Source organism: Oncorhynchus keta, chromosome 3 (genome assembly GCF_023373465.1).
Source record: "Oncorhynchus keta strain PuntledgeMale-10-30-2019 chromosome 3, Oket_V2, whole genome shotgun sequence".
Classification (NCBI taxonomy): domain Eukaryota; kingdom Metazoa; phylum Chordata; class Actinopteri; order Salmoniformes; family Salmonidae; genus Oncorhynchus; species Oncorhynchus keta.
The window spans coordinates 25328564-25350687 of NC_068423.1; the positions used below are offsets into that span (position 1 = coordinate 25328564).

At 46.7% G+C, this 22124-nt stretch overlaps 1 protein-coding gene across 1 annotated transcript in view; it reads left to right on the forward strand.

The window, feature by feature from the left end:
- The window catches only part of LOC118368794 (ATP-binding cassette sub-family C member 3-like), a 76180-nt gene that overhangs the window by 32796 nt on the left and 21260 nt on the right, over positions 1 to 22124 (forward strand). The window contains 7 exon segments of the mRNA XM_052493729.1: positions 9495 to 9734; positions 10701 to 10878; positions 11667 to 11828; positions 15246 to 15338; positions 18431 to 18634; positions 18838 to 18984; positions 21412 to 21499. Coding sequence (XP_052349689.1) covers positions 9495 to 9734; positions 10701 to 10878; positions 11667 to 11828; positions 15246 to 15338; positions 18431 to 18634; positions 18838 to 18984; positions 21412 to 21499 — 1112 coding nt within the window.

The following is a 22124-nucleotide window of genomic DNA, read 5'->3' on the forward strand; positions in this document are numbered from 1 at the left end:
TGTGACTAAGCAAGGCAGCACAGTGTGACTAAGCAAGGCAGCACAGTGTGACTAAGCAAGGCAGCACAGTGTGACTAAGCAAGGCAGCACAGTGTGACTAAGCAAGGCAGCACAGTGTGACTAAGCAAGGCAGCACAGTGTGACGAAAATATTTCACATTGATCCATTACATAGTTCTGTCATCTGGCAGGTTCCCACCTAATAAATACAGTGCATTTTGAAATTATTCAGACCCCTTGACTTTTTCAACATTTTGTTACATTACAGCCTTATTCTAAAATTGATTAAATACATTTGTTGTATCAATTTTTGCAAATGTATAAAAAAAAAAAACTGTACTCAGTACATTGTTGAAGCACCTTTGGCAGTGATTACAGCATCGAGTCTTCTTGGGTATGACATTGCAAGCTTTGAACACCTGTATTTGGGGAGTTTCTCCCATTCTTCTCAGATCCTCTCAAGCTCTGTCAGGTTGGATTGGGAGTGTTGCTGCACAGCTATTTTCAAGTCCGGGCTCTGGCTGGGCCACTCAAGGGCATTCAGAGACTTGTCCCAAAGCCATTTCTCTGTTGTCTTTGCTGTATACTTCATCATTGTCCTGTTGGAAGGTTTACCTTCGCCCCCACGGTTCCAAGCTTCTTCCATTTAAGAATGATGGAGGCCACTTTGTTCTTGGGGACCTCCAATTCTGCAGAAATGTTTTGGTACCCTTCCCCAGACATGTGCCTCGACACAATCATGTCTCGGGCCTCTACGGACAATTCCTTCTAACTCATGGCTTGGTTTTTAGCTCTGACATTCACTGTCAACTGTTTGTTCTTATATAGACAGGTGTGTGCCTTTCCAAATCATGTCCAATCAATTTAATTTACCACAGGTGGACTCCAATCAAGTTGAGGAATCATCTCAAGGATGATCAATGTGAACAGGATGCACCTGAGCTAAATCTCGGGACTCATTGCAAAGTGTCTGAATACTTATGTAAATGTGTTTTTTTTTATTTTTTTTATAAATTTGAAAACATTTCTAAACCTGTTTTTGCTTTGTCAATATGGAGTATTGTGTGTAAATTAATGTGTAAAAATAATTTAATACATTTTACAATTAAAGCTGTAACGTAAAAAAAATGTTGAAAAAGTCGAGGGGTCTGAATACTTTCCAAATGCACTGTATCTGGGCTTTGGATTGACAATAATTTCACGTTTAAAAAAACATACGGATGAGCTAGTTAAGAAGCTGAGATTTAAGTAGGCTTCTTTTATAGAAAAATCTTTCCTCTCCCTAAACAGCAGGAAGCAGATTGTACAGTCAACTTTCATGACAGTTCTTAAATGCTGTCACCACAGTCATCGGAACGCAGCAGCCACTACTCTTAACTTTGGATGCCGTCTACCACAGTCATCGGAACGCAGCAGCCGCTACTCTTAACTTTGGATGCCGTCTACCACAGTCATCGGAACGCAGCAGCCACTACTCTTAACTTTGGATGCCGTCTACCACAGTCATCGGAACGCAGCAGCCGCTACTCTTAACTTTGGATGCCGTCTACCACAGTCATCGGAACGCAGCAGCCGCTACTCTTAACTTTGGATGCCGTCTACCACAGTCATCGGAACGCAGCAGCCACTACTCTTAACTTTGGATGCCGTCTACCACAGTCATCGGAACGCAGCAGCCGCTACTCTTAACTTTGGATGCCGTCTACCACAGTCATCGGAACGCAGCAGCCGCTACTCTTAACTTTGGATGCCGTCTACCACAGTCATCGGAACGCAGCAGCCGCTACTCTTAACTTCGGATGCCGTCTACCACAGTCATCGGAACGCAGCAGCCACTACTCTTAACTTTGGATGCCGTCTACCACAGTCATCGGAACGCAGCAGCCGCTACTCTTAACTTTGGATGCCGTCTACCACAGTCATCGGAACGCAGCAGCCACTACTCTTAACTTTGGATGCAGTCTACCACAGTCATCGGAACGCAGCAGCCGCTACTCTTAACTTTGGATGCCGTCTACCACAGTCATCGGAACGCAGCAGCCACTACTCTTAACTTTGGATGCCGTCTACCATAGCACTCTTCACTTTTAACTTCGGATGCCGTCTACCATAGCACTCTTCGCTTCATTGCAAGGGACCGTTTTAATATGCATTAATGCATCCTGTATCAAAAGGTTGTCTGGTCCTCATTAAAGTCCCGTAGACGACTTCATTACTCCCGTTTTGTTTACAAAGCTCTGCTACACAACCGTCCGACTTACGAACTTCACTTCTAGGTAAATACGCCTTCAGTTTTAGTGCCCCCTCCCCCCTTCATTTTTGAAATAGCGCCCTACATCTTGACACTCCGGTGCCTCTAGGGCAGTTTAGGACTTTAATGTTGAGTTCATTTAATGGGGTTGAATGTAAATCATTTTTATGTGTGGTGTTTTGAAGATGTGTTGATTCTGTCATTTTGTAGTTAATTTAGAATTTGTTGTATCGTTGTCCTAAGGACACCATTGTAAACGAGACCCTGATCTCATTGGGGTCCCCTGAATAAATAAAAGTTAACAAAAATACAAAAATGGGGTAAATCTAGGCCCATAAAATAAGGCCTTATGCAATTAAATATATTTTTTATGATAACATATTCTCTTAGGATTTCACTTGGTGAAGTCCACAGGACTGGAAATGGATGAATTCAACAACCCCATCTGTCACTAACAAATACAGCCATGGATGGTAACTTTACAATTTGCTAGAAAGGCAAGGCACTCTGGGAAATATTTTAATAGGGCTTTACACTAAGCAGTATGTTAATTGAACACTGTTCTAGTGTCTGTATGGGTCCACAGACCAATCCATTTTATTATTCTTTTTTACACTGGAGAATTTGCTCTGTAGCTAACCGGGAAGAAATTCAAGGGAGAGCACGGCACATGACTGGGCTAAACTAGAACAGCTTGTGAAGTTGCTTGAGCAGTTCGCAATCCATACTGACCAACTTCAAGCTGACAGCCAATCGCTGTCTGATGTGGTGCCGTGTTTTCTCAAACTTGAGGCAGGCACACTTGCAGTCAACTACTGTTGCAAAACAGTTGGCACATGTCCTCCTGAAGTCACTGTGTGAGCACTTCCCATGCATACTGAATCCTCTGGCAGCCAACTTCCATCCAACCCCTGCAGCAGCTTGCCTGATGGATCCAAGTGTGTCTCTGACACTTTGCTCAACAGAGCCACTGATGAGGGAAGCAGAATCTGTTGTACTTCAGCAAATCAGAGAGTACAAACGTGGAGCAGCAGGACCCCAGGAACATGAATCCAGCAAGCGTCTTGACCAAAGTGCATAAGAAATATAGCTTCCTCACATCGAAGATTGTGTCGGAGGTCATTGTCCAGCCGGAGGGTCAACCTGGCAGGGCATTTAGTGCCCTCTGAGCTGCAGAAATACCTGGAAGAGGTAAAGGGAGGCGTTTCGAGAGTCGCTTCTCCAGTGCTGGCAGGCTGTTTATTCAAAGCTGTGTCCTGTGGTTCTGGATCTGGCTTCTGCCCCTTGCATCCCAAGCGTTATTGGAGAGAATATTCCGCCTGTCATCAGGCTTGAGAAACCGAATGACCACTTCTCTAGAACGCAGCGTCCTCTTGAAGATAAACCAGAAAACGCACACACACACACACACACACACACACACACACACAACGCTTTCTGGCTGTGAAATTCTAGATTTGTGAAGAAGTGTTGTGCTTATGTTGTTGCAGCTGTTGTTGTTTTTTTAAACTCTATTTGAAAACAGTCAGTCTCTAATATTACATAAACATGTCAAATGACTTAATTTGTTGTATTTTCCTCGGTCTTTGTCACGTATAACGGTAAAGATACTTGATTATTCTACTGAAGTTAAAAACACATTGGATGGGTGTTAACAGGGGCAAGAGTTTCCTCACAACATTTTATTATTGCACCAGGCACTTATCCTTTAAATACAAGTCACACTAGGATGGATTTCAGTAGAGGCTGCCGAGGGGAGGACGGCTCATACTAATGGCTGGAATGGCATTAACCTGTCTAGGACTAGCGGAACCCCTCGCCAACAGCCAATGAAATTGCAGGGCGCCAAATATAAATCAACAGAAATCCCATAAATCAAATTTCTCAAACATACAAGTATTAGGCGCCATTTTAAAGATAGAATTCTCGTCAATCCAGCCACATTGTCTGATTTCAAAAATTATTTACAGCGAAAGCTCCACGAACGATTGTTAGGTCACCACGAAGTCACAGAAAAACCCAGCCATTTTTCCAGCCAAAGAGAGGAGTCACAAACGGCACAAATAGAGAGAAAATTAATCACTAACCTTTGATGATCTTCATCGCATGACACTCATAGGACTTCATGTTACACAATACATGTATGTTTTGTTTGATAAAGTGCATATTTATATCCAAAAATCTCATTTTACATTGGTGTGTTATGTTCAGTAGTTCAAAAACATGCTGTGATTTTGCAGAGCCAGATCAATTCACAGAAATACTCATTCTAAATGTTGATGTAAATTCAAGTGTTATGCATGGAAATTTAGATACACTTCTCCTTAATGCAACCACTGTCAGATTTCCCAAAAACTTTACGGAGAAAGCATACCATGCAATGATCTGAGTACGGTGCTCAGACACAAAAACAAGCCATACAGATAGATACCTGCCATGTTGTGGAGTCAACATTAGTCAGAAATAGCATTATAAATATTCACTTACCGTTGATCTTCATCAGAATGCACTCCCAGGAATCCCAGTTCCACAATAAATGTTTGATTTGTTCGATAAATTTAATTTATGTCCAAATAGCTTCTTTTGTTAGGGCGTTTGGTAAACAAATCCAAACGCGCGTTCAGGTCCAGCCGAACGTCGGACGAAAAGTTCAAAAAGTTATATTACAGGTCGTACAAACTTGTCAAACTAAGTATAGAATCAATCTTTAGGATGTTTTTATCATGAATGTTAAATAATGTTCCAACCGGATAATTCCATTGTCTGTAGAAAAGAAATGGAACGAGAGCTACCTCTCATGTGAAATGTGCGTAACTGAGAACGAGTCTGCTGCCAGACCCCTTAGTCAAACAGCTCTCACCCGGCCCCCCTTCACAGTAGAAGCCTGAAACAACGTTCTAAAGACGGTAGACATCTAGTGGAAGCCGTAGGAAATGCAAAATGACCCATATCCCACTGTGTATTCGATAGGGGCTGAGTTCAAAAACTACAAACCTCAGATTTCCCACTTCCTGTTTGGATTTTTTTCTCACATTTTTACCTGCCATATGAGTTCTGTTATACTCAGAGACATCATTCAAACAGTTTAGAAACTTCAGAGTGTTGTCTATCCAATACTAATAATAATATGCAAATATTAAGCATCTGGGACAGAGTAGGAGACAGTTTACTCTGGGCACGCTATTCATCCAAAAGTGAAAATGCTGCCCCCTATCCCAAAGAAGTTAATGGAATGGCATCAACCCATGTGTTTGTTTTTATTACTATTCCACTCCAGCAATTTCCACGAGCCCACCCTCCCTCCCCAATTAAGGTGCCACCAATCTCCTGTGATTGATTTACACTGAGTATACTAAACATTAGGAACACCTGCTCTTTCCATGACATAGACTGACCAGGTGAATCCAGGTGAAAGCGATGATCCCTTATTGATGTCACTTGCTAAATCCACTCCAATCTACTCCGGTCCAGACCTCACCGAAAAAAATAAACGGAGGACCCCCCCCCCACTCCAAAACAAAATGCCTGAAGGACGTCAAATGCTAAGTGGGCATGCTAGAATCAAAGACTGAATTCATTCACAGTACAGATCAGTAAGAAGTATAGAACATTGGTGCAGTGTTCACTTCATGCTCTCCAACAGGCTGCTGCAGTGAATGGAAAAAGACTGGAACTTGCCTGGAAAGCAGTGGAGTGAAAGTCTGGCTTTCAAACTCCGGCTGGTAACCAGATTAAACCGTCTTCAAGAAACTACCTGCTTTCTCTCTGCCATTTTTTATAAAACATTTAAATCCTACCATCTTAATAATTGATTGGATTTATGTTTTTCTCAAAGTGAAAATATACATTTTTAACTTGTCAAAAGCTAGCAGTCGGCTACCACATAAACCTTTAACCAGAAAGCTTGTCAAACGAACTTGCTAGAGCATAAACATTTAGCCCAAAACAACTTTCTGCTTCAGGTTGTCAATGCCATAGCCATGGGCCCCCACTGTTCCATTGCTTCAGCTTGTGAAGGCCACACCGCCATGGGCCCCACTGTTCCATTACTTCAGCTTGTGAAGGCCACACAGCCATGGGCCCCACTGTTCCATTGCTTCAGCTTGTGAAGGCCACACCGCCATGGGCCCCACAGTTCCATTGCTTCAGCTTGTGAAGGCCACACCGCCATGGGCCCCACAGTTCCATTACTTCAGCTTGTGAAGGCCACACCGCCATGGGCCCCACAGTTCCATTGCTTCAGCTTGTGAAGGCCACACCGCCATGGGCCCCACAGTTCCATTACTTCAGCTTGTGAAGGCCACACCGCCATGGGCCCCACAGTTCCATTGCTTCAGCTTGTGAAGGCCACACAGCCATGGGCCCCACTGTTCCATTGCTTCAGCTTGTGAAGGCCACACCGCCATGGCCCCCACTGTTCCATTGCTTCAGCTTGTGAAGGCCACACAGCCATGGGCCCCACAGTTCCATTGCTTCAGCTTGTGAAGGCCACACCGCCATGGCCCCCACTGTTCCATTGCTTCAGCTTGTGAAGGCCACACCGCCATGGGCCCCACAGTTCCATTGCTTCAGCTTGTGAAGGCCACACCGCCATGGCCCCCACTGTTCCATTGCTTCAGCTTGTGAAGGCCACACCGCCATGGGCCCCACAGTTCCATTGCTTCAGCTTGTGAAGGCCACACAGCCATGGGCCCCACTGTTCCATTGCTTCAGCTTGTGAAGGCCACACAGCCATGGGCCCCACTGTTCCATTACTTCAGCTTGTGAAGGCCACACAGCCATGGGCCCCACAGTTCCATTACTTCAGCTTGTGAAGGCCACACAGCCATGGGCCCCACAGTTCCATTGCTTCAGCTTGTGAAGGCCACACAGCCATGGGCCCCACAGTTCCATTGCTTCAGCTTGTGAAGGCCACACAGCCATGGGCCCCACAGTTCCATTACTTCAGCTTGTGAAGGCCACACCGCCATGGGCCCCACTGTTCCATTGCTTCAGCTTGTGAAGGCCACACAGCCATGGGCCCCACAGTTCCATTGCTTCAGCCTGTGAAGGCCACACAGCCATGGGCCCCACTGTTCCATTGCTTCAGCTTGTGAAGGTCACACCGCCATGGGCCCCACTGTTCCATTACTTCAGCTTGTGAAGGCCACACAGCTGTTCCCACTGTTCCATACTTACATTGTGTCTTACTAGCACTGACTTTGTAGCTGGCTTTATTGACAAATGTTTTAGTTATGACGAGATGGTTGTCGTACATAACTAACTGTAAGTCGCTCTGGATAAGAGGGTCTGCAGAATGACTCCAATGTAAATCTCTGGTCCAAAATCACTTAACACCAGCTTGTCTGCTGAACTCCAACCTCCGTTGTTCCACACATTCTCTCAAACTACAAACCACGGCCCCATTTTGTGGTCAAAAGGTTTTAAGCGCTCCAAAGATTGATGGGTGAAATTACAGTAACCTTGAAAATACTGCAATAAAAAATGATTTCCCCACCCACATTTTCCCATAATGCATCATAATTTACAGTATGCTGTAGTAAACCTTCCTTCCTTCTTTCCCTTCCTTCCCTTCTTTTTCTTTCTTTCCTTCCTCCCTTCTCTCCTTCCTTCCTTCCTTCCTTCCTTCTTTCCCTTCACTGCCCTTCTTCACTTCACTTCCCTTCCTTTCCTTTTTCTCCCTTCCCTTCCTCTCCTTTTTCTCCCTTCCCTTCCTTTCCTTTTTCTCCCTTCCTTTCCTTTTTCTCCCTTCCCTTCCTTTCCTTTTTCCCTTCCTTTCCTTTTTCCCTTCCCTTCCCATCCTTCCCTTCTTTTTCTTTCTTTCCTTCCTCCCTTCTCTCCTTCCTTCCTTCCTTCCTTCTTTCCCTTCACTGCCCTTCACTTCACTTCACTTCACTTCCTTTCCTTTTTCTCCCTTCCCTTCCTTTCCTTTTTCTCCCTTCCCTTCCTTTCCTTTTTCTCCCTTCCCTTCCTTTCCTTTTTCTCCCTTCCCTTCCTTTCCTTTTTCTCCCTTCCCTTCCTTTCCTTTTTCTCCCTTCCTTTCCTTTTTCTCCCTTCCTTTCCTTTCCTTTTTCTCCCTTCCCTTCCTTTCCTTTTTCTCCCTTCCCTTCCTTTCCTTTTTCTCCCTTCCCTTCCTTTCCTTTTTCTCCCTTCCCTTCCTTTCCTTTTTCTCCCTTCCCTTCCTTTCCTTTTTCTCCCTTCCCTTCCTTTTTCCCTTCCTTCCTCCTTCTCTCCTTCCTTCCTTCCTTCCTTCTTTCACTTCACTTCACTTCACTTCCTTTCCTTTTTCTCCCTTCCCTTCCTTTCCTTTTTCTCCCTTCCCTTCCTTTCCTTTTTCTCCCTTCCCTTCCTTTCCTTTTTCTCCCTTCCCTTCCTTTCCTTTTTCTCCCTTCCCTTCCTTTCCTTTTTCTCCCTTCCCTTCCTTTTTCCCTTTTTCTCCTTCCTTCTCTCCTTCCTTCCTTCCTTCCTTCTTTCCCTTCACTGCCCTTCACTTCACTTCACTTCCTTCCTTTCCTTTTTCTCCCTTCCTTTCCTTTTTCTCCCTTCCCTTCCTTTCCTTTTTCTCCCTTCCCTTCCTTTCCTTTTTCTCCCTTCCTTTCCTTTTTCTCCCTTCCTTTCCTTTCCTTTTTCCCTTCCTTTCCTTTTTCCCTTCCCTTCCCTTCCCTTCCTTCCCTTCTTTTTCTTTCTTTCCTTCCTCCCTTCTCTCCTTCCTTCCTTCCTTCCTTCCTTCCTTCTTTCCCTTCACTGCCCTTCACTTCACTTCCCTTCCTTTCCTTTTTCTCCCTTCCTTTCCTTTTTCTCCCTTCCCTTCCTTTCCTTTTTCCCCCTTCCCTTCCTTTCCTTTTTCCCTTCCTTTCCTTTTTCCCTTCCTTTCCTTTTTCCCTTCCTTTCCCTTCCCTTCCTTTCCTTTTTCCCCCTTCCTTTCCTTTCCTTTTTCCCTTCCCTTCTTTCCCTTAATGTATTTCTTTTCAGTTTCCCTGCCAAGTTCTGTCTTGTTTTACCTTCAGTAAACAGAAGGACCAGTGAAGTTATATGAAGGAGAGGCCTAAGCTTGTAATTGGGGGTGTGAAGGAGGGTTGTGTTTCATTGATTAATCCTCTATTGAAATCTAACCCTCCACATTCAGATCTCTGGGAGAAAATCACACAAACATATACAATATATCTGCTAACTTCAAGGAAAAAAGTTGAATTTGATGAATGCTTCTTCTACTGGAAACTCATTTCCCTCCATTTTCTCCACAGTGCTGAGGACCGGTCCACCCAGGCTCTGTACTCCAAGCCTTCGCCAGTGGGAGAGTCCAACCACGTAGGGGGGGAGAACAGTCCTGAAGAGGTGGAGGTGTTGCTGTCCAAAAAGAAAACCCCCAAGAAGCCCTCCTTCCTCCGCTCCCTCATCAAGGCTTTTGGACCCTACTTCCTCATCGGATCTGCCTTTAAACTCCTACAGGACCTCATCACCTTCGTCAACCCACAGCTCCTCAGGTAAGTAGAGCACCACGAAGCATTATAACCCCTTATGAAGCTGTTTGAAGCCTATATGTCAAGATGAACACGCTGAACGTGGGTCTGAATACAATTTGAAGTTCTGAGTAAAGATAAAGATCTGTGAGATATATTTCAATATAACTGCTGTAGTTCCTCTTTCAGACCCATCAAGGGACATCTGTTTCCTTGTAGCTTTACAGGGTGACAGGACAGCATTGTTCCTCTCACTACCACAGTGATTCCAAGTACCTGGACAGTATTTACCTATGTGGTTTATGGAAGGAAATGATCTACCTAACAATCTATCATGGTCTCTCGTTTTCTCAATTTTTTTTTAGTTTTGCATGGTGTTCGTTTTTCGTTCTTATGGTCTTATTTGTATGTTATGCAAAGCCAACGTGTAAATGTCTTCCCGGTGTAGACTATCATGACTGGGTGTGTATTTGAATGACGGACGCTTTTCTGTGATAAACATGAACCCCCTCTGTGTCGTAAAGAGGGGTTTATTCATGATTTATTTCCTGGAGAGAAGAGACGGTGATAGGTTGTTAGGTAGATCGTATCTTTCCATAAACCACATGGGTGTCATGGTGGTTCGCTCGTAATGGAAAAACTGCACCTTCCGTTGCTTGTTTTATGTCCTTCGTTCTCTAGGGCTTTGCCCTTTGCTCATTGTACTTACAGATCACATATTATTTGTATATATTCAGTATGTTATGCTGCAAGACATTTTCTTAACAGTAATAGTGGTCCTTCTGTAGCTCAGTTGGTAGAGCATGGTGCTTGTAACGCCAGGGTAGTGGGTTCAATTCCCGGGACCACCCATACGTAGAATGTATGCACACATGACTGTAAGTCGCTTTGGATAAAAGCGTCCGCTAAATGGCATATATTATTATATTATTATTATTATATTAATACATTAACCATTTATTTCCATTTGATCTCGCTCTCTCTCACTAGTTTATTGATCTCGTTCACGAAGCAGAAGGAAGCTCCCACCTGGTGGGGTTATGCCCTGGCATTCCTCATGTTCTTCACAGCCTTCCTCCAGACCCTCATCCTGCACCAACACTTCCAGTACTGCTTCGTCACCGGGATGAGGCTCCGCACCGCCATCATAGGAGCTATCTACAGGAAGGTACACACAGGCAGAATCTCTCACACACACAGGAGCATACACACACACGCGCACACACAGGAGCATACACACACACACACGCGCACACACAGGAGCATACACACACACACACGCGCACACACAGGAGCATACACACACACACACACACACAGGAGCATACACACACACACACGCGCACACACAGGAGCATACACACACACACACGCGCACACACAGGAGCATACACACACACACACACACACACACACACACAGGAGCACACACACACACACACGCGCACACACAGGAGCATACACACACACGCGCACACACACACACACACGCGCACACACAGGAGCATACACACACACACACACGCGCACACACAGGAGCATACACACACGCGCACACACAGGAGCATACACACACACACGCACACACACAGGAGCATGCACACACACACACAGGAGCATGCACACACACACAGGAGCATGCACACACACACACACACACAGAAGCATGCACACACACACACAGGAGCATACACGCACATACACACACACACAGAAGCATGCACGCACATACCGATTCCCGGGACCACCCATACGTAGAATGTATGCACGCATGACTAAGTCGCTTTGGATAAAAGCGTCTGCTAAATGGCATATATTATTATTTATTATATTACATACCCATATGCATGTATTCACGCAAACACACATTCACTACAGTGGCGAAAGTACTGAATCTTTCTCTCTATCTTCTGTTCTGCCTCTATCTCTCTCTCTTTCTCTGTTCTCTCCCCCTAGTCTCTGATCATCACGAACGCGGCCAAGCGTACATCTACAGTGGGAGAGATAGTCAACCTGATGTCAGTGGATGCTCAGCGCTTCATGGATCTCACCACCTTTCTCAACATGCTGTGGTCCGCCCCACTTCAGATCATACTGGCGCTATACTTCCTGTGGCAGGTGGGTGGGTTCTTACCATGGAGGTGGGTTTATTAGTCCGCCATAGAATAACTAGTACATAGGGGAAGTAGAACTAATTATATCTGTGTTGATTAGTCATGTCTGGTCTGTCTGTGTTGTTGAACCAGGGTCCATCTCTGTTGTGTTGATTGGTCATGCCTTGCCTGTGTTGATTGGTCATGACTTGCCTGTGTTGGTTGGTCGTGCCTGTGTTGATTGGTCATGCCTTGTCTCTGTGTTGATTGGTCCTGATTTTGTCTCTGTGTTGATTGGTCCTGATTTTGTCTCTGTGTTGATTGGTCATGCCTTGTCTCTGTGTTGGTTGGTCCTGATTTTGTCTCTGTGTTGATTGGTCATGCTTTGTCTCTGTGTTGATTGGTCATGTCTTGTCTCTGTGTTGATTGGTCATGTCTTGTCTCTGTGTTGATTGGTCATGCCTTGTCTCTGTGTTGGTTGGTCATGCCTTGTCTCTGTGTTGGTTGGTCATGCCTTGTCTCTGTGTTGGTTGGTCATGCCTTGTCTCTGTGTTGGTTGGTCCTGATTTTGTCTCTGTGTTGATTGGTCCTGATTTTGTCTCTGTGTTGATTGGTCCTGATTTTGTCTCTGTGTTGATTGGTCCTGCCTTGTCTCTGTGTTGGTTGGTCCTGATTTTGTCTCTGTGTTGATTGGTCATGCCTTGTCTCTGTGTTGATTGGTCCTGATTTTGTCTCTGTGTTGATTGGTCCTGCCTTGTCTCTGTGTTGGTTGGTCCTGATTTTGTCTCTGTGTTGATTGGTCCTGATTTTGTCTCTGTGTTGATTGGTCATGCCTTGTCTCTGTGTTGGTTGGTCCTGATTTTGTCTCTGTGTTGATTGGTCATGCCTTGTCTCTGTGTTGATTGGTCCTGATTTTGTCTCTGTGTTGATTGGTCCTGATTTTGTCTCTGTGTTGATTGGTCATGCCATGTCTCTGTGTTGATTGGTCATGCCTTGTCTCTGTGTTGATTGGTCCTGATTTTGTTTCTGTGTTGATTGGTCCTGATTTTGTTTCTGTGTTGATTGGTCATGCCTTGTCTCTGTGTTGATTGGTCATGTCTTGTCTCTGTGTTGATTGGTCATGTCTTGTCTCTGTGTTGATTGGTCATGCCTTGTCTCTGTGTTGATTGGTCATGCCTTGTCTCTGTGTTGATTGGTCCTGATTTTGTTTCTGTGTTGATTGGTCCTGATTTTGTTTCTGTGTTGATTGGTCCTGCCTTGTCTCTGTGTTGATTGGTCATGCCTTGTCTCTGTGTTGGTTGGTCATGCCTTGTCTCTGTGTTGATTGGTCCTGCCTTGTCTCTGTGTTGATTGGTCATGCCTTGTCTCTGTGTTGATTGGTCATGCCTTGTCTCTGTGTTGATTGGTCCTGATTTTGTCTCTGTGTTGGTTGGTCCTGATTTTGTCTCTGTGTTGGTCGGTCCTGATTTTGTCTCTGTGTTGGTTGGTCCTGATTTTGTCTCTGTGTTGATTGGTCCTGATTTTGTCTCTGTGTTGATTGGTCCTGATTTTGTCTCTGTGTTGATTGGTCCTGCCTTGTCTCTGTGTTGTTGGTCCTGCCTTGTCTCTGTGTTGATTGGTCCTGCCTTGTCTCTGTGTTGGTTGGTCCTGATTTTGTCTCTGTGTTGATTGGTCCTGCCTTGTCTCTGTGTTGATTGGTCCTGCCTTGTCTCTGTGTTGATTGGTCCTGCCTTGTCTCTGTGTTGATTGGTCCTGCCTTGTCTCTGTGTTGATTGGTCCTGCCTTGTCTCTGTGTTGATTGGTCATGCCTTGTCTCTGTGTTGGTTGGTCCTGATTTTGTCTCTGTGTTGGTTGGTCCTGATTTTGTCTCTGTGTTGGTTGGTCCTGATTTTGTCTCTGTGTTGGTTGGTCCTGATTTTGTCTCTGTGTTGATTGGTCCTGATTTTGTCTCTGTGTTGATTGGTCCTGCCTTGTCTCTGTGTTGATTGGTCCTGCCTTGTCTCTGTGTTGATTGGTCCTGCCTTGTCTCTGTGTTGGTTGGTCCTGATTTTGTCTCTGTGTTGATTGGTCATGATTTTGTCTCTGTGTTGATTGGTCATGTCTTGTCTCTGTGTTGATTGGTCCTGCCTTGTCTCTGTGTTGATTGGTCATGCCTTGTCTCTGTGTTGGTTGGTCCTGCCTTGTCTCTGTGTTGGTTGGTCCTGCCTTGTCTCTGTGTTGATTGGTCATGTCTTGTCTCTGTGTTGATTGGTCATGTCTTGTCTCTGTGTTGATTGGTCATGCCTTGTCTCTGTGTTGATTGGTCATGCCTTGTCTCTGTTGATTGGTCCTGATTTTGTCTCTGTGTTGGTTGGTCATGCCTTGTCTCTGTGTTGGTTGGTCATGCCTTGTCTCTGTGTTGGTTGGTCATGCCTTGTCTCTGTGTTGGTTGGTCCTGCCTTGTCTCTGTGTTGGTTGGTCCTGATTTTGTCTCTGTGTTGATTGGTCCTGCTTTGTCTCTGTGTTGGTTGGTCATGCCTTGTCTCTGTGTTGATTGGTCATGCCTTGTCTCTGTGTTGGTTGGTCCTGATTTTGTCTCTGTGTTGATTGGTCCTGCCTTGTCTCTGTGTTGGTTGGTCCTGCCTTGTCTCTGTGTTGGTTGGTCCTGATTTTGTCTCTGTGTTGATTGGTCCTGCCTTGTCTCTGTGTTGATTGGTCCTGCCTTGTCTCTGTGTTGATTGGTCCTGCCTTGTCTCTGTGTTGATTGGTCCTGCCTTGTCTCTGTGTTGGTTGGTCCTGCCTTGTCTCTGTGTTGATTGGTCCTGCCTTGTCTCTGTGTTGATTGGTCCTGATTTTGTTTCTGTGTTGATTGGTCCTGATTTTGTCTCTGTGTTGATTGGTCCTGCCTTGTCTCTGTGTTGATTGGTCCTGCCTTGTCTCTGTGTTGATTGGTCCTGCCTTGTCTCTGTGTTGATTGGTCCTGCCTTGTCTCTGTGTTGATTGGTCCTGCCTTGTCTCTGTGTTGGTTGGTCCTGATTTTGTCTCTCTGTGTTGATTTGTCTCTGTGTTGATTTTGCCTTGTCTCTGTGTTGATTGGTCATGCCTTGTCTCTGTGTTGATTGGTCCTGATTTTGTCTCTGTGTTGGTTGGTCCTGATTTTGTCTCTGTGTTGGTTGGTCCTGATTTTGTCTCTGTGTTGATTGGTCCTGATTTTGTCTCTGTGTTGATTGGTCCTGCCTTGTCTCTGTGTTGATTGGTCATGTCTTGTCTCTGTGTTGATTGGTCATGTCTTGTCTCTGTGTTGATTGGTCATGTCTTGTCTCTGTGTTGATTGGTCATGCCTTGTCTCTGTGTTGATTGGTCATGCCTTGTCTCTGTGTTGATTGGTCATGCCTTGTCTCTGTGTTGATTGGTCATGCCTTGTCTCTGTGTTGATTGGTCATGCCTTGTCTCTGTGTTGTAGAACCTGGGTCCGTCAGTGCTGGCTGGTGTTGCTGTGATGATCCTCCTGATTCCTTTAAATGCTGCCATCGCTGTGAGGACACGAGCCTACCAGGTATACATAGCTCCCTCTGCTACTCTGAGGGCTTATCATTGGGGACAAGGAGTTGAAGTAGTGGTGATGATGATTGTTATTAAGATGATAAAGTCTCATAGAAAATAAGTTGGTTGTTTAATCTAAAGGGTCAATGTAGAAACAGGTGCCCAACTTTTTACCACATAAATGCTAAGGGTCCAACAACAAAGCCCTGTATAGATCTGAGGTGAGTTTGTACTACTGTGCTTCAAACTCTGACTTTTTTGTATTTTGAGAAACCATATCTTCAATCTAAGCCTACTAGAAAGTATGTGCCCTCAGGCCTGGAGAGAAGCAAAAAATAATTCCGCTTCCCAAGAATAGTAAAGCCCACTTTACTGGCTCAAAGAGCCGACCAATCAGTCTGTTACCAACGCTAAGTAACCTTTTTTTGGGGGAAAAAATGTGTTTGACCAGATACAATGCTATTTTACTGTAAACTATTGTAGTCTGCTGCTGGAAAACGTATGTGTTATGGCTTTACACCCCCTGCTATATTGTGGATAAAGAGTTTTCTTATTTTTTTTTACATTTTTACCTTTACTTTACTAGGCAATTCAGTTAAGAACAAATTCTTATTTTCAATGACGGCCTAGGAACAGAACACTGTTCAGGGGCAGAACGACAGATTTGTACCTTGTCAGCTCGGGGATTTGAACTTGCAACCTTTCGGTTACTAGTCCAATGCTCTAACCACTAGGCTAGGCTATTGATACAACAGTAGCTAGGATGAGGAAAAGTCTGTCCATAATAAAGCGTTGCTCTGCCGTCTTAACAACACTATCAACAAGGCAGGTCCTACAGGCCCTGGTTTTATCACACCTGGACTGCTGTTCAGTCAGGTGCCACAAAGTGGAAAATTACAGAACAGGGCAGCAAGACTGGCCCTGAAATGTACAGGCAGAGCTGACATTAATCATATGCATGTAAATCTCTCATGGCTCAAAGTCGAGGAGAGATTGACTTCATCACTGCTTGTTTTTGTAAGAAGTGTTGTCATGCTGAATGCACCTGTTTAAACTACTTGGACACCCATGCATACACCACAAGACATGCCACCAGAGGTCTCTTCACAATCCCCAAGTCAAGAACAGATTATGGGAGGCGCACAGTATTACATAGAGCCATGACTACGTGGAACTCTATTCCACATCAGGTAAATGATGCAAGTAGTAGAATCGGATTTTAATAAAAAATTAACCTTATGGAACAGCTGGGACTGGGAATAGAGACACACACACACACACACACACACACACACACACACACGATAAGACATGCACTCTACACACTTACACATGGATTATGTATTGTAGATATGTGGTAGTAGTGGCCTGAGGGAGCAAACTTAATGTGTTGAGAAATATGTTATGTCATGTCACACATATAACACTGCCTTGGCAGGAACTAATGGGGATCCATAATAAACCCCAGGAAGAGTAGCTGCTGCCTTGGCAGGAACTAATGGGGATCCATAATAAACCCCAGGAAGTGTAGCTGCTGCCTTAGCAGGAACTAATGGGGATCCATAATAAACCCCAGGAAGAGTAGCTGCTGCCTTGGCAAACCCATAATAAACCCCAGGAAGTGTAGCTGCTGCCTTAGCAGGAACTAATGGGGATCCATAATAAACCCCAGGAAGAGTAGCTGCTGCCTTGGCAGGAACTAATGGGGATCCATAATAAACCCCAGGAAGTGTAGCTGCTGCCTTAGCAGGAACTAATGGGGATCCATAATAAACCCCAGGAAGAGTAGCTTCTGCCTTGGCAGGAACTAATGGGGATCCATAATAAACCCCAGGAAGTGTAGATGCTGCAGGAGCTAATGGGGATCCATAATAAACCCCAGGAGCTAATGGGGATCCATAATAAACCCCAGGAAGATTAGCTGTTGCCTTGGCAGGAACTAATGGGGATCCATAATAAACCCCAGGAAGTGTAGCTGCTGCCTTAGCAGGAACTAATGGGGATCCATAATAAACCCCAGGAAGAGTAGCTTCTGCCTTGGCAGGAACTAATGGGGATCCATAATAAACCCCAGGAAGTGTAGCTGCTGCCTTAGCAGGAGCTAATGGGGATCCATAATAAACCCCAGGAAGATTAGCTGTTGCCTTGGCAGGACCTAATGGGGATCCATAATAAACCCCAGGAAGAGTAGCTGCTGCCTTGGCAGGAACTAATGGGGATCCATAATAAACCCCAGGAAGTGTAGCTGCTGCCTTAGCAGGAACTAATGGGGATCCATAATAAACCCCAGGAAGAGTAGCTGCTGCCTTAGCAGGAACTAATGGGGATCCATAATAAACCCCAGGAAGTGTAGCTGCTGCCTTAGCAGGAACTAATGGGTATCCATAATAAACCCCAGGAAGAGTAGCTGCTGCCTTGGCAGGAACTAATGGGGATCCATAATAAACCCCAGGAAGAGTAGCTGCTGCCTTGGCAGGAACTAATGGGGATCCATAATAAACCCCAGGAAGTGTAGCTGCTGCCTTGGCAGGAACTAATGGGGATCCATAATAAACCCCAGGAAGAGTAGCTGCTGCCTTGGCAGGAACTAATGGGGATCCATAATAAACCCCAGGAAGAGTAGCTGCTGCCTTGGCAGGAACTAATGGGGATCCATAATAAACCCCAGGAAGTGTAGCTGCTGCCTTAGCAGGAACTAATGGGGATCCATAATAAACCCCAGGAAGAGTAGCTGCTGCCTTGGCAGGAACTAATGGGGATCCATAATAAACCCCAGGAAGAGTAGCTGCTGCCTTGGCAGGAACTAATGGGGATCCATAATAAACCCCAGGAAGAGTAGCTGCTGCCTTGGCAGGAACTAATGGGGATCCATAATAAACCCCAGGAAGAGTAGCTGCTGCCTTGGCAGGAACTAATGGGGATCCTTAATAAATACAAAAACTATCAAAGCCTCTATTAATGAGTGTGAAATACTGTATTTTCCCTTGAAATCTGAAAAAGCATCAACAGTGAATATGCTCTCTAAAAGTAGTGTTGTTTTGACATCTCCTCTACCTCCCCCTCTCTCTCCCCCTCTAACCCCCACCCCCCACCCCTATCTCTCAGGTGGAGCAGATGCACTACAAGGACGCTCGCATCAAACTGATGAACGAGATTCTGAACGGGATCAAAGTGTTGAAGCTGTACGCCTGGGAGAACTCCTTTAAAGAGAAAGTTCTGGAGATCAGACAGAAAGAGCTCAATGTGCTCCGCAAGACGGCCTACCTCGGTGCTCTGTCTACCATGGCCTGGACCAGCGCACCATTCCTAGTACGGGACACACGCACAGCCTCTATATTGTCCTTGTTGTACACTATATACCATGTTTGCATAAGGAAGGACAACTCTGTAATATTTCTCAGATGACTAGCTCTTTTAGAGGAAGTGAGTACACTCTGACAGCTGTATTGCAGACCCATGAGCTGCCCAGAGGATCTACTTCCATGATTTTTTTTCTCTTAATGTCTCCTCAGGTTGCCTTGATGACGTTTGCAGTGTACGTGACTGTGGATAAAAATAACATTTTAGATGCGGAGAAAGCCTTTGTGTCTTTGTCTCTGTTTAACATCTTGCGGTTCCCTCTCAATATGCTGCCCCAAGTCATCAGTAGCGTTGTACAGGTAGGCTCCCCTCCTCCTCACTCTCCTCCTCCTCACTCTGCTCCTCCTCCTCCTCACTCTGCTCATCCTATCACTCTCCTCCTCCTCACTCTGCTCCTCCTATCACTCTCCTCACTCTGCTCCTCCTCCTCCTCACTCTCCTCCTCCTCCTTTCCTCACTCTGCTCCTCCTCTTCCTGCTCACTCTCCTCCTCCTCACTCTGCTCCTCCTCCTCCTGCTCACTCTCCTCCTCCTGCTCACTCTCCTCCTCCTCACTCTGCTCCTCCTCCTCCTCCTCCTCACTCTGCTCCTGCTCCTCACTCTGCTCCTGCTCCTCACTCTGCTCCTGCTCCTCAGCTCACTCTGCTCCTCCTCCTCAGCTCACTCTGCTCCTCCTCCTCAGCTCACTCTGCTCCTCCTCCTCAGCTCACTCTGCTCCTCCTCCTCCTCACTCTCCTCCTCCTCCTATCCTCTGCTCCTCCTCCTCACTCTGCTCCTCCTCCTCTCTGCTCCTGCTCCTCACTCTGCTCCTGCTCCTCACTCTGCTCCTGCTCCTCAGCTCACTCTGCTCCTCCTCCTCAGCTCCTCTGTTCCTCCTCCTCAGCTCACTCTCCTCCTCCTCCTCACTCTGCTCCTCCTCCTCCTCACTCTGCTCCTCCTGCTCCTCCTCCTCCTGCTCACTCTCTCCTCCTCCTCCTCACTCTGCTCCTCCTCCTCCTCACTCTGCTCCTCCTCCTCCTCCTCCTATCACTCTCCTCCTCCTCACTCTGCTCCTCCTCCTTTCCTCACTCTGCTCCTTCTCCTCCTCACTCTGCTCCTCCTCACTCTGCTCCTCCTCCTCCTCCTCCTCACTCTGCTCACTCTCCTCACTCTGCTCCTCCTCCTCAGCTCATCTTCTGCTCCTCCTCCTCCTCCTTCCTCCTCACTCTGCTCCTCCTCCTCCTCACTCTGCTCCTCCTCCTCCTCACTCTGCTCCTCCTCCTCCTCACTCTGCTCCTCCTCCTCCTCCTCCTCACTCTGCTCCTCCTCCTCCTCACTCTGCTCCTCCTCCTCCTCCTTTCCTCACTCTGCTCCTCCCTTCCTGCTCACTCTGCTCCTCCTCTTCCTGCTCACTCTGCTCCTCCTCTTCCTGCTCACTCTGCTCCTCCTCTTCCTGCTCACTCTGTTCCTCCTCCTCCTCACTCTGCTCCTCCTCCTCCTCACTCTGCTCCTCCTCTTCCTGCTCCTCCTCCTCCTCCTCCTCCTCAGTCTGCTCCTCCTCCTCCTCCACTCTCCTCCTCCTCACTCTGCTCCTCCTCCTCCTCCTCCCACCTCACTCTGCTCCTGCTCCTCCTCCTCTGCTCCTCCTCCTCAGCTCACTCTGCTCCTCCTCCTCAGCTCACTCTGCTCCTCCTCCTCCTCACTCTGCTCCTCCTCCTCCTCACTCTCCTCCTCCTCCTATCACTCCTCCTCCTCCTATCACTCTGCTCCTCCTCCTCTCTGCTCCTCCTCCTCCTCACTCCTGCTCCTCCTCACTCTGCTCCTCCTCAGCTCACTCTGCTCCTCCTCCTCAGCTCTGCTCCTCCTCCTCAGCCTCTGCTCCTCCTCCATCCTCTCCTCCTCCTCCTCACTCTGCTCCTCCTCCTCAGCTCACTCTGCTCCTCCTCCTCCTCTGCTCCTCCTCCTCCTATCACTCTCCTCCTCCTCCTCACTCTGCTCCCTCCTTCCTGCTCCTCACTCTGCTCCTGCTCCTCCTCTGCTCCTGCTCCCACCTCTGCTCCTGCTCCTCCTCACTCTGCTCCTCCTCCTCAGCTCACCTCCTCCTCCTCCTCACTCTGCTCCTCCTCCTCCTCACTCTCCTCCTCCTATCACTCTGCTCCTCCTCCTCACTCTGCTCCTCCTCCTCACCTCACTCTGCTCCTCCTCCTCCTCACTCTGCTCCTCCTCCTTTCCTCACTCTGCTCCTCCTCCTCCTCACTCTGCTCCTTCTCCTCCTCACTCTGCTCCTCCTCCTCTCTCCTCCTCACTCTGCTCCTCCTCACTCTGCTGCTCCTTCTCCTCCTCACTCTGCTCCTCCTCACTCTCCTTCCTCCTCACTCTGCTCCTTCTCCTCCTATCACTCTCCTCCTCCTCACTCTCTCCTCCTTTCCTCTCTTCCTCCTCCTCCTCACTCTGCTCCTTCTCCTCCTTCTCCTCCTCACTCTGCTCCTCCTCCTTTCCTCACTCTGCTGCTCCTCCTCCTCACTCTGCTCCTTCTCCTCCTCACTCTGCTCCTCCTCACTCTGCTGCTCCTCCTCCTCCTCATTCTGCTCCTCCTCCTCCTATCACTCTCCTCCTCCTCACTCTGCTCCTCCTCCTCCTCCTCCTCACTCTGCTGCTCCTCCTCCTCCTCACTCTGCTGCTCCTCTTACCCCTTCTGTCACTCCTCCTGTACGTGAGTATTGTGTTGACTCTGTAGCTTGTCATCAGGCCAGCGTGTCTCTGAAGCGTATCCAGGACTTCCTGAGTCATGAAGAGCTGGACCCAGAGTCTGTGGACAGGAATAACACAGCCACAGGTAAACATGGACGCAGCTGACCAAAGAACCAGCCCAAGCTGACCAAGAAACCAGATCAAACTTGGCTGGGCTGGTTCCATTTCACTCCCTAGGCTGTTCTGATAGGCCATAGGTTTTTCACTGACATGAAGGGATAGGATAATGGGAAGTTAATGGGACAGGGCCTCTGAGGCAATCTAATGGTCTGTTTCTGTTTAGTCATACTAATGGTCTATGTTTCTGATAAGTCATGCTGACGTTGGCCGTTGCCATGGTTCCCCCGCCTGCCATTATTGTGACGGTTGCGTTTTCAATAAGTAACAATGGGGGGGGGGTTGTAATACATTTTGGTTCTGCATACTGTAGTCATTACTCTTGGCTTTTGTAATATAAACTTACAATTTGTAAGTCGCTCTGGATAAGAGCGTCTGCTAAATTACTTAAATGTAAATGTAAATGTAACATTTTGGACTCTACCTTGAGGTGACTTAAGGGAATTAGACACAGGGGTTCCACAGTGTATAGTGTGGTGGCTTAGTTCTGCTTTACCAAACGAGGAGAGTTACAAACGTCACACGCCAGTCAGAGTTATACTTAAGCTACGTCTTTAATAATAAGAGCTATGGCAATAGCCTTTTTGACATCA